This window comes from Lynx rufus, unplaced genomic scaffold (genome assembly GCF_022079265.1).
Source record: "Lynx rufus isolate CCGP_SWC_20201006 ecotype Redwood Valley unplaced genomic scaffold, mLynRuf1.p SCAF_10, whole genome shotgun sequence".
NCBI lineage: Eukaryota > Metazoa > Chordata > Mammalia > Carnivora > Felidae > Lynx > Lynx rufus.
The window spans coordinates 62,772,072-62,785,150 of record NW_025814824.1 but is presented as its reverse complement, the minus strand read 5'-3'; the positions used below and the strand labels follow the sequence as shown (position 1 = coordinate 62,785,150).

At 39.3% G+C, this 13,079-nt stretch overlaps 1 protein-coding gene across 1 annotated transcript; it reads right to left on the bottom strand.

Annotated features, from left to right (window-relative positions):
• Window positions 1–3,884: 3,884 nt before the first annotated feature.
• Window positions 3,885–12,520, bottom strand: CAVIN4 (caveolae associated protein 4). The gene is made up of 2 exons (XM_047100298.1): window positions 12,113–12,520; window positions 3,885–4,562 (listed from the first exon to the last, which is right to left on the bottom strand). Exons 1-2 carry the CDS (start codon window positions 12,518–12,520, stop codon window positions 3,885–3,887), a joined length of 1,086 nt encoding a protein of 361 aa, XP_046956254.1.
• Window positions 12,521–13,079: the final 559 nt, after the last annotated feature.

Sequence of the window (13,079 nt, the reverse complement as noted above, 5' to 3'; positions counted from 1 at the left end):
CATTCCCCATAGTCTTGTCTCAAATATGCCAAAACAACTTATTTTGGTAATGTAAGCTGTAACTTTTTAGTAGGGTTCAATAAAAGGAGCTATAGAAAACATGTATCAAAAGAGAAAAAGGCCTAGTAATTTCACGTAATGGACAGTTACATGAACAGTTAACAATGATTCTGTGAAATTATTTTATGTAACATAACCCATGCTCTTTAGCTGGCGGAGTGACAGTGAACTTCAGGCTTTGTTCTAAACCAAACCCTTAAATGTGCATCAATGGCAAAGAATGAAGTCAAAATGAAAATACTGTATTCCGGTTTATATTTTTAATTTATGAAAACTTGTTGAAGGAAGTTCACACACACACCAATACACTCTCTAAATTTCCATGCTCCTCATCACTATTTCACATTTGGCCTGTTTTTTAACGAATGAGCCAGAACCAGACCACCATAAACTCTTAGAGGAAAGCCCCTAAATCCATCATGCGTATAAGACAGAGCTGTACTTACGAGGCTCCATGGCCTCAGTGCCTATAGATGTTGCATGGTTTTGCCTCGTAAAAGGAAAAAAAAAGGATAAATCCCACTCATGGTTTTATTGAATACATTATTTAGAATCTAACATGTATAATTTCAAAAACGCAGAAGAATGGGGCACCTGGGTGCCTCAGTTGGCTAAGTGTCTGGCTCCTGATCTCAGCTCATCATTATCTGGTGGTTCACAAGTTCAAGCTCCGCATCGGGCTCTGCGCTGATGGTGCGGAGCCTGCTTGGGATTCTGTCTATCCTTCTCTCTGCCCCTCCCCTGCTTGTGCTCTCTCTCTCAACACAAATCAACATTAAAAAAATTTTTTTTAACACACAGAAGAGTAAAATAAACAGAAAATCTATTTTGTGTTGTCTGAAACTTTTGAAATAAGGAATGTTGACTAGAATACTCTGCATTAAATGGCAGTGTGTGGTTTTGCAGCCTATAAAAAATGACATTCTTGGGGCGCCTGGGTGGCTCAGTTGGTTGAGCGTCTGACTCTTGGTTTCAGCTCAGGTCATGATCTCGCGGTTCGTGAGTTCGAGCCCCACATCGGGCTCTGCTCTGACAGCATGGAGCCTGCCTGGGATTCTCTCCCTCTCTCTCTGCCCCTCCTCTGCTCTGTCTCTCAAAATAAACTTAAAAAAAAATTTTTTTTTTTAAATGACATTCTTTACATTAAGAAAACAGGGTGAAAAGAGAAAAAATTAGGAATGTGGAATTGAGAAATACCCTAAATATGGTGGAAAATGTTAAGAGACATAAGCGACATGGAGGGGAAAATCCTAGTACCAAGAAAGCAGTATAAGATTTCAGTGATCCTCTGGCAACATAAAATTGTGTTTCTAGCATTGTACAAAGTCTACCATGATGAACAGCCTATCAGATTATAATGCCTTCCACATCAAAATTCAAATGTATCTATATGGGAAATGTTCCATAATGTCAGGTCTGGTTATACAATGGGTCAGTAAGCAATCTTTACAAAAATTCCTTGACAGCAATATTTGCAGAAAAATATTTTAGCCCAATTGATATTTATTCTGTGTAGGGCTAGAAAAAAACAAAGAGATTCTAACTTTCTATATTCGTGTTAACTTAGAAACATATCTATTATAAGAAGGCTTACTGTATCAGGGGTGCCTGGGTGGCTTAGTTGGTTGAGCGTCCAACTTTGGCTCAGATCACGGATCTCACAGTTCATAAGATTGAGCCCCACACTGGGCTCTCTGGTCAGCACAGAGCCCACTTCAGATCCTCTGACTCCCTCTCCCCTCTGTCCTCCCCTGCCCCCCTCATGCTCTCTCTCTTAAAAATAAACAAATATTAAAAAAAATAAATAAAAGGGTTACTATATCAAATTCATGCCATATTATCTGTCTTCGTTATTAGTAAAAATATTTACAAATAGGATACCAACATCAAACTCTGTAATAGTATCTTTTTAAAATTCAATTTTATTATGGCTTTAAGGAAATATAGGCATCTAAGCTCTTTCTAAACTATAACATTTTTTTAAATTATTCTTTTCAAAGAATGTTGTAAACACTTTAGTTTTCAATATAAAAAGATACTTGGGATGAACAATTCGTGATTTTATATAATCATACAGAGTGAAGAGGAAATGATATTAAATCAAACTCCCAAACCCAAATATCTGGGTAACATAGTCAAATACTTTAAAGCTGGTGTGTGTGTGTGTGTGTGTGTGTGTGTGTGTGTGTGTGTACATTTATAACAATTTTTAACTACCATAGGAGCATCCAAAATCGATCTGAAAGCTGCTTGTCTAAACTTTTCAAATTCAACAATTTCATCATTTCTTCCTCATTAAAAAACCAGAAGATTTAAACATAGCAGAAGTGCAGGACCAGTATGACCATTCCTCTCGATAGCAATAATATCTACTTTGGGATTGGCTAGATCTAAGGCTAATGGTTAAATGGAATCTGGAATCCTCCCAAACCAGCTATGATGAATTCCTTTGAACACCGTTTTGGACAGACAGCCCTTGAGGGGTTCACTCTGGAAAACAGAAACACGAGGTCATTTCCAAATCCACTGCATCAGGGAAGAATTTAGAAAAACCTCTTGAAGACACAGCCATAGTTTTATGCTTCATGCTGCTCAAAGATAGCTCTAGTCTACCATAGATTTAAATAAAAAGAAAATTAGGAAAGGAATTTCCAGGGGCGCCTGGGTGCCTCAGTCAGTTAAGCTTCCGACTTCAGCTCAAGTCATGATCTCACAGTTCATGAGTTCAAGCCCCGCGTCGGGCTCTGTGCTGACAGCTCAGAGCCTGGAGCCTACTTCAGATTCTGTGTCTCCCTCTCTCTCCGCCCCTCCCCCACTCATGCTCTGTGTCTCTCCCTCTCAAAAGTAAATAAACATTAAAAAAAGGAGTTTCCAGGAAACATTTTAAGACCCTACTGAAACCCAAGATCTGATTTTAGTCTTTGACGAAAAGATGTCACTCAAACATTTATTTTTCATTCCTGATTCTGTGAAAAGGCTTCTGAAGACCAACTTTAGCTTCCGTCCAACCTAGGTCCTCAATGCTTAGAGCTCAAGTCTTTTTCATAAGGTGTAATTATTTCAATTCTATTCCTAAGGAACCAGTAGGGTTTGTTTTCTATGGATGTGCTCCCTGTTCCCCCAGAATGTGTCACATTTCCTCTGATCTTCACACAACAGTCCTCTGAGATAGGATAGACAAACTCTCTCCATTTTACTAATGACTTGCCAAATAACTTGCTGTAAGCAAAGCTAAAATGCCAGAACCAAATGCTCAAGTCCAGAACTTCATTTTTTATGCAAAAACATCAAAAAGAGGTATGACTACTAATTTACTAATGACTCTATTTGAACATATGGATGATATAATCCACACATGGGTTATTCCCCTTGGAGCTTGGCCACAACATCAATCTAGGCCAAAACTGAGAGTTTACTTGCAAATGATGGCCAGAAATTTACCTTCATTTGTTTTAGACACCAAATACCTAATTGGCCCTCACTAGGAGACTACTTTTCTGTTGGGCAATAGAAAGGAACTTAAAAATCCACAGCTGCCATGAGAATGACATAAAAGGGAAAGTTGTTAGCCCAGGGGAGAAAAAAAGAATTCCCAAGGAAGTTATAAGGAAATGTATACAATACTCATGTTACTTTTTAAGATTTTAAACATCAGAAATGAATCCAGCTATATCACTCATGTTTTCCCATAAATAAATGTAAATGACTTCACTATTTTATAAATTTAAATGACTATACTATCAATGTAAGTGACTATGCTATTAAACTAGAACCTTGTGATTAAAGACTTTTATACCTATAATATACTTAGTTCTTCTTCATGATTACTGCTTTAAATCTAACAAAAGAGATTCATCATCTTCCACTTTCACCTGGGGTTTAAAAGTAACTTTTAAAGCCTCGGGGGTTGAGATTTCCCCTCCTTCTGTGGGAGGATATACAGCCCTGGCCTCCTCATGGTCTGTTTCACTGAGCTCATCAGTGTAGAGCTCAGTGATGGGGCCCAGAGACTCGCTCCTGGCAATGATGTCCACACCCATCTCCCTGACCTCTTCTGCATCTTCAGCCACAGTTTGGTCTTTAGCTTTCCGAAGGCTACGCATCTTAAAAGCTTCCTTTGAGGGAGCTGCGTTAGAAATGGATTTCTTAAACCTTTCCCCTGACTGTTTCAGCCTCTCTCCCGACTGCCTTAACCTTTCTCCCGACTGCCTTAGCCTTTCTCTCCTCTCCGGGGTCACTATTCTAGTTCTAATTCTGTTCACTTTCTTGTCAAAATTCTGCCGTGTCTTCTGCATGTTTTCTTTGGAAAATGCCTTTTTGATATTATCAATGCGCTCCTTGCCTGACTTTCTAAGTCTGGCAGATCTGCTTTCTTCAACATAATACTCTTCATCCGAAGACAGATCTATTGGAGGGTCAAAGACATCGTCTTCAGCCTCTTGATTCTCAGTTAGGTTTCTGTCTTTAACAATAGACAGGGATGTCGGGCACCGAACCTCCTCCTGAAGGAGAGAAAAAGAAAGCATGTTAGACATCAGCTCTTTTACCTTCTGGCCATGCCTTTTCAATCTCCTCCATGGGTTGTTCACCTTCTGCCTGCTCCTTAACTATTAATATTTCTCAGGGTTTCTCTCTCTGTGTCCTGTTTTATCTCCCAAGTTCAATCAGAGCAAACTGATCCACTCTTCTGTATTCAGATCCAATTGTAAGCAAACTCACAAATATTTTATCTTCACCTCTCCTCTTCTCCTAAGATGAAGATGCAATTCTAAATGATAGACTTCACCTGGATGTAACAGGGACACACCTCAAACTTAACATGTCCAAAAATTAAGGTCGACCCAGCATCCTCTCCACATCTTCTTTTCCTGGGTTTCTCAGCACCAGCACCCATCCAGGTGCCACCCAAATAGAAATCTGAGAATTTTCAACCCCAATATTTCCCCTCCTTGTCATCCCATGTCCAACAGGTCACCAAGCACTCTCAAGAACACTGCTTAGTAACTCCTGTCCCCTCCTCCTTACCACTACCAATGTCCTAATTCAGGCCCCTGTCACCTCAGACCTGAGCTTGTACAATAATATGTCTACCTCCAAAGCATCACCTAAGTATTTCCCAGGAAATATTTCTAAAGCATAGCTCTTATCACATCCTTTCTCTACTTTAAAACTTTTGGGAACTCATAAATACTCAAAGGAGAGAGTTTAGTTCTTTAGTATGATCAGAAGGCTCTTCAGTTTGAGCTAAACCTACTTTCCAGCCCAGCAACACACAACCACTCTCTACTCCTCAAACAGTGTTTTCATCCCTTCATGCCTGTGTGTATCTTTCTTTTTCATTATTCTTTTTTTTTTTTTTTGCTCACTTTAATCCCTTTCACCTCTTTTCAGCTCTGTCAACAAAATCTTCAAGAATCAATTAAAAAGTCCCCAACTTTCCTCAAGAAGCTAATTCTTTCCCCAATTTATACCAGAATGACATGTGCATACCTCTACTTATAATACCACTAATACCACTGTTTGAATGAATTGGAACTCTGCTCATTTATATACTGAGGCCTTCACTAAATAATAGGTTCGATGAAAGCAGAGATGTGTCTTATTTATGTTTTATGCCCAGTATCAGAGAGCCTTGTGCATAGTAGTTATACTCAATAAATAACTATTCAATCAAAAAGGGCACAGACCTTCATTCAACAAATAGTTTCTAAGCACCTACCATGCACCAGTCAATGTTCTAGGAACTGAGAAACTCCTGTGGAGAAAGCAGAGTAAAAGAGCTTATATTCTTGTAGAGAGAGAAATAAACAAGTTAAATATGTAGTCTGTTGGATGGTGGTAAATGCTAAAGTGAAAAATAAGGTAGGGAAGGGAGATATACAGTGACTGAGGAGGATGCTTGGAAAGGCTTCACTGATAAGATGACATCCTAGCCTAGACCTGAAGGTAATGCATATATCTGAGAGGAAAACCAAAACAGCAAGAAGGCAGCATGGCAGGAGCAGAGAGATCAAGGGGCAAAAAGAGGAAAGAGGGTAAGAGAGGTAGCGAGAGGGCCAGCTTATGTAGGGGTTCTATATCTAATAATAAGGACCATGGCTCTTATTCTGAGTCTGATAGGAAGCCTTTTAAAAAGTTTTGAGAACAGCAACATGATTTGACCCATGCGGTAAGAGTATTGCTCTACTGAAAACAGGCTCTAGGGGGCGAGATAAGAAGCAAGAAGACCAGTTGGAGACCACTGAGGTAAGTCAGGTGAGAGATGAATGAGGGTGTTGGCAGAGGCGGTGGTAAGAAGCAGTCTGATTCCAGATCTACTGGGAAGGTAGATGCTGACAGGACTTACTGCTAGATTTGGATGTGGAGTGTTAGTGTCAAGGATGATTTTCAAGCACAAGGTTAGATTTCCCATTAACTGACATGGGGAAGAAAGCAGGTGGAAGAAACTGGAAGGGAAAGATGAGATCTGAGATGTCAAGTAGGCAGCTGAGTATACAAACTTGGAATTCAGGAAACAGGTCTGGACTGGAGATAGATATAAATTCTGGAGTCATTAATGTCAAGAATTAAAAATCATGAGACCAGATGGAGGAGACTATTAAGAGACTGACTGAATGGGACAACACTTAATGTTATTCTAACTCCTTGGGGCCAAGGTACATTTCAGAATTCAGAACATTTCAGATTTGAGGAAAATAACTTTTACATTACCTCTCCAGTCAGATCTTGTGAAGAAACAATTTTGTGACATGAATATGAATGAATGTTCACTATAAGGTACAATAAAGAGTATAAACAGGGGCACCCTGGGTGGTTCAGTCAATTAAGCATCCAACTCTTGATTTCAGCTCAGGTCATGATCTCACAGTTTTGGGGATAGAACCCTGCATCAGGCTCTGTGCTGACAGTGTGGCACCTGCTTGGGATTCCTTCTCCCTCTCTCTGCCCCTCCCCCACTCATGCACACACTCTCTAAATAAATAAATAAATAAACATAAAAAAAAAGGAAAAGAAAGAGTAGGGGGCACTTGGGTGGCTCTGTCAGTTAAGCATCCGACTTCGGCTCAGGTCATGATCTCATGGTTCATGGATTCAAGCCCCACGTCGGGCTCTGTGCTGACAGCTCAGAGCCTGGAGCCTGCTTTGGATTCTGTGTTTCCCTCTGTCTCTGCCCCTCCCCTGCTCATACTCTGTTTCTCTCTCTCTCAAAAATAAATAAACATCCGAAGAGGAGGAGGAGGAGGAGGAGGAGGAGGAGGAGGAGGAGGAGGAAGAAGAAGAAGAAGAAGAAGAAGAAGAGGAGGAAGGAGAAGAAGAAGGTGGCAGTTGCCTTTAAAAAAAAAAGGAAAGATGGGGCGCCTGGGTGGCGCAGTCGGTTAAGCGTCCGACTTCAGCCAGGTCACGATCTCGCGGTCTGTGAGTTCGAGCCCCGCGTCAGGCTCTGGGCTGATGGCTCAGAGCCTGGAGCCTGTTTCCGATTCTGTGTCTCCCTCTCTCTCTGCCCCTCCCCCGTTCATGCTCTGTCTTTCTCTGTCCCAAAAATAAATAAACGTTGAAAAAAAAAAATTTTTTTTTTAAAAATAAAAAAAAAAAGGAAAGAAAAAAGAGTATGTAAACATCCTTGTGCTATTTCAGGTCAGGTTTTGCCACCAAATGGGTTCAGGTCAACCCTAGGTAGCAAGCTACCCAGTATGTTATGAGAAAATTTTAATTTTTAGAAATTTTTGGATTTTGGATTTCTAAGATAGATTTCGAAACTGTAGAAGGAAAAGATGAGAAAGAACCAAAAAAGGAGAAGTATCAGCTATTGAGGCACGAAGAAATCCAAGAGAGTAGCACCCTCAGAAGCCAAGGGAAAACAAGTTTCAAGATGAGAGGGAGGGACCAACTATGTCATATGTGTCAAAGGATAAGGATGAAGATTGGGTTTGGGAACAAAGCAGACACTGGGGACCCTTGAGAACCAGCCCAGAAACACAGCTGCTAAAGAATCCCAACTTACTATTTAGGGATTATTTCCAAAACTAAACAGGCAAGACTTTAAGGATCATGAGACTCTTAAGGGAATCCATGAGTTAAAATTTCTATTTTGAATTTCCAGTATAATGCCTTTGCATATATCATTTTCTTAATGTTTACTATTTTTTGAGAGAGAGAGAGAGTACAAAGAGATGAGGGGCACAGAGAGAGCACGAATGGGGGAAGGGTAGAGAAAAAGAGAAACACAGAATCCAAAGCAGGCCTCAGGCTCTGGAGCTGTCAGTACAGAGCCTGACACGGGGTTCTAGAAACCACTAGATCATGACCTGAGCCAAAGTTAGACACTTAACCAATTGAGTCACATAGGCACCCCTCATGAGTTACAATTTCTAAAAGAAACTGTGCTCCTACTTGAGATCTAAATTAAATCTGTTCAATAAGGGCCACCTGGGTGGCTCAGTTGGTTGAGCATCTGACTTCGGCTCAAGTCATGATCTTGAGGTTCGTGGGTCCGAGCCCCATGTTGGGCTCTGTGCTAACAGCTCAGAACCTGGGGCCTGCTTTGCATTCTGTGTCTCCCTCTCTCTCTCTACCTCTCCCCCACTCACACTGTCTCTCTCTCTCTCTCTCTCTCTCAAAAATAAATAAACATAAAAACATTTTTTAATCTGTTCAATAAAATAAATAAATATGTAAGAAACAGGTTTATTCCAAAAACCTATCAGCCTGATAGTCAAGAAGGTCCTTGGAACCTGATTTCTTTGGACACTTGCCTAAAATTAAATTCTTTGGCTACAGGATTGGAGAGTCTATCTAGCAGCTTTGAAAAAAAGAAGAAAAGGCAGGTGGGCGTGTCATAGCTCTCAGATGAATCAGTGAAAGCGGCAAAATTATTCCTCTCCTTTCCTGACACCTGCTACAGGGAGTAGCTTCAGCAACACCAAGTGGGTTGGTATGGCCTGAGAAGGTATAATTAGAATAGGAAGGAGCCAAAGAATAATTACTGCTTAGTAGGGGGAAAAACCCTCACAGTCTTGCTGTGAAGGAATCAGATATAGCTTAACTCAGGAATCACACACCCTTCTCTTCAATGCACAAATTATACAAAATCAGGCTTAAAAAACAAAACAGAGGTAGAGTAAGAGAAAGTACTTGTTACACGGATCTATTTGTTGCAATTCCTATGAGTCAGAGATACCATGAGTTAATGATGAATACGCTGTAATAATAATTAAAGATTATAGGCTGGGTTACGGTTGATTTCCAAATAATTATTATCCCTTTTTATGTAAAAGACCAGATAAAACGATGATTTTTGTAACAAAACGAGTACTATGATAAGAGTAAAGTGGGCCCTATCAAAGTAACATAGCCAGGGGACTTCCGAATACACAGAAGTCTGGGATTTGTCACTAGGGAATAACCAAATATCTCATTTGGTAACTGTAGACATGTGGTTTGTAAGCAAAATTGTTAAAAGAGATGGTAAGACTGCCGGCTTTCATGAGAAGGTCATCAAAGTGGACGTATGTTAAGGAGAAATGATAATTAATGAAAACTAGCAGATAGTTTTTTAAATGCAAATGTCCAGGATTAGGTGAAAGCTCAGCCATACACAACTGTGGGAAATAAAATGCCAATAAAGATTGCCACCAAGGGGCGCTTGGGTGGCTCAGTCGGTTGAGCGTCCAACTTCAGCTCAGGTCATTATCTTGCAGTCCGTGAGCTCGAGCCCCGCATCAGGCTTGCTGCTGTCAGCACGCAGCCCACTTCGGCTCCTCTGTCCGCGCCTCTCTGCCCCCTCCCCCACTCACACTCTCTCTCAAAAATAAATAAATAAAACATTAAAAAAAAAAGATTGCCACCAAAAGATGTAACTAGGGAAAACTTTTTGAGGAAAAACCCAAATGGAAATGAAAGTATACTACAGCTGAATTACTCCAGCTTTAAGTTCATTTTAGAAGGACAGGTGATCTCAAAATAACCACTTACACATATTAACTATGAGAATGAAGTGTAGAAACTAATTTTAACTAAGAATAACCATGTGAATACTATATAGTGTTCTAACAGCTAAAGAATCATCAAATCCATTCTTAATTGCCTTTATCTTTTCTCTAGAAGCTCTGCCATCATAAAAGAGCAACTGCTTACTGACAAACCATTGCTGACCCTGAGCAACTTAATTTCATAGAACCTTCACAGCATTATATCTTACCAGGACTAAGATCTGACTTAAATTAGTGCCTCTCAGTTGTTTTTTACATACTAATCTTTGACTTGTTCAAGTAACTATAGGAGTTCAAAGAGAAAAAAATAGCAAGCGTCAGGTAATAAATAGGTGAATAAAGAAAATAATCTTAACTATAATAAACAAATTAGGTCAACAGACCAACTGACAAAAGTTCAATTAGAACTTTTCAGAAACTTCTTTCCTCTAGCTTTTGTAGATCTTGATTGGTACATGGCCCACTCTCCATAAAGGTTCTCAGGAGAAATGCTAGATGCCAAGAATGTTGCCGGGCATGCCCCATGCAAGTGAAGGGTGCAACACAACCCCTTCCTGCTGATGCCCTTGGAAGGTGAACTGAAGAATGGATCCTACATTCTCTAGTACCAAATCTAGATCCCTATTACATGCACTAACACTGGGACTGGTCTCTTCTTAAATAAAACACGTTCTTAAAAACAGACCCAAAATACTACTCTTTCATGCCAGTGTAACTGTATCAGTCAATAGAGTGCTATGGAGAACTGCCTAATGTGTAAAGAATGCTGTGGAGAGTTGTGGCCCACATCCTTAGTGTCTTACAAATATCTGCCTACAAACATAATCCAACTGTGTTCTTATTTCATTTTGGTTTTGCTCTTCTAGGGTTTTTTCCTATGCATAGGGATAGCCATCTATTTTTAAAATACACTGCGATAACACTGTATGTTATATATACACTGGTGAACATCCCTACACACATTCCTGATTTTATGCTTAGAAAAATTCTTTGATGTAAAATTTTGGTGCCCGAAGGTTTGTGAAGGTTCTTAATAACATACTACAAAAACTTCCCTCCAGAAATGTTGTACCAGTTAATACTCCTAACCAGCAGAATATGAAAGTACCCTTAAACTCTGGGTATATGTTTTAATAACTGAAAATATTTAAATGGGTGAAAATGGAATTCTTCTCATTTATCTTTTGTGAACAGTCTGATAATGACTCTCAGTTTTCCTACCACAGGATGAGAGTTCAACTTTTTCCTTTTGATTTGTAAGAGTTATAAAACATATTATAAATATTATGCATCTTGCCATGGATGTGTTCCTATTTCAAAAAATATGAGTGCCAAGTGCAGAGTAATATAAGAACTTAGCACAATACACAATGCCACACAAAAACTACTATATTAAATAGGCTAAGTCAAAAGACTATAAGCATTTATAAGCAATTACTTATATAATTGACTCCTATGCTTGTAAAACTGTAACAAAACTATATTATAAGAAACATAAAAACAACTGCCTGATTGTTAAGTAATAGTTTTGCTTATTGTAATTATTTTACATATTCTCACATGTAAAAATTCCAACAGAGAAACAACATTCTGAAAAGTTTACATTTTACTGTTTAGAACTTTCCAGGGTCTCCATAGAAGGGGGAAAACCACATTGTGGGATTACTATCCTCCATTTCTCTTTTTAGGTGTTTTAAACTACAGGCTTCTTAGATCTCTTCTAGAACTAACACTCTCAATGTATGAAAGGGCATCATGCTGATATGGCTAATATGCTGGAGGAGTCTTACCAATATTAAGTTTCAAAGGCAAGAAATAGCCTCAGCTCTGATCCACAGTTCATATTACACAAAATGGTTGAGAGGCTCAAAATACTGATAGGATAGTACATTAGTCAACACAGTAATGGCTTTATCCTGAGATTCTTGCTGATACAGAATGCCACTCCGTGAATAAATACAATAGTAATGACGAGATGCTGGAAACTTCTGATAGGACTGGTTGGCAATTCAAGGATGTTAAGATTTTTCAGTAATCAAGCAAAACACAAGTGGCAATCTTACCTGGAATATTACCACACGGAATTTGTTTTTCTTCATTATTTCCTCTTGCTTGGATTCAACTTTTCTCACGTGAGTTTGCTGCCTCTCCACCCGGGCCTTCACATCTTTAATGTGAGCACTGACTTTTCGAGTTTTCTCAAACAACTTGTTAATGACGTAGCCTGTATTGCTGTGTGACTGTGAAAGCTTCAACAGGTCAATCTGGACAGATTTTATGGCATTTTCCATTTCCCTGTGTCTCTCCTCTAGTCTCTTCTGGCTTGCCTGCACACTGTCCACGATGGTGGCTACTTTGTCCAGCACAGTCACAATGGTAAGAGCAGCGTCTTGGTCTTCATCTTCTATAACACTTGACAGGCGATTCTGATGGGTTTTATCAGCATTTGAAGCAGACCCATTATGTTCCATTTTACTTATTTCTCAGTGAAAGATGTCCCACCACAATCAATTCTGGCACTAAGAGCAAAAAGTTAGCTTGATAACAGGCAACAGGGTTGTATAAAGGGTTGGAAACCCCACCCCTGGAGACTGGTCAAGTATTTATAACTACAAATACCCACACGTGACTGGTCTGCAATATGAATCCTTGCAGAGCACTGGGTACTGTTCCAAACATGCTTGGTGACTGACTAATGGACTCAAATAAGACTGTGTGGAGAGAAGAGGAAAGCTTTAAAAAAAAAAGTTCCCTGAAGCCACCATGTTACTAATATTAAGCCTAGAAACCAAATGATCAAAAAAAGCAAACACTAAATATTGGGGGAAGCTTTTGCCTTTAAATAATTTGAAGCAGTATTTGAAAAAGCAAAGGGGAATTCTGAACTGAAATCTTTTTGTACTTACTTCACACATTAAATGTACCGATTTATCAATATCAAAGAGTGTAGTAAAATAAACACACCAAAACAGAGGCCATATAGTGAAAACATTATATTATAACATGCTTTTCCAAACCAAATATTAAAAT

Excerpts from the sequence above, each read along its gene's own strand:
- CAVIN4 (XM_047100298.1), bottom strand. The coding sequence starts at position 12,520 with ATGGAACATAATGGGTCTGCTTCAAATGCTGATAAAACCCATCAGAAT. Across the intron at positions 4,563-12,112 it reads TCCGTGTGGTAATATTCCAG|GAGGAGGTTCGGTGCCCGAC; the intron begins GTAAGATTGCCA and ends TCTCTCCTTCAG.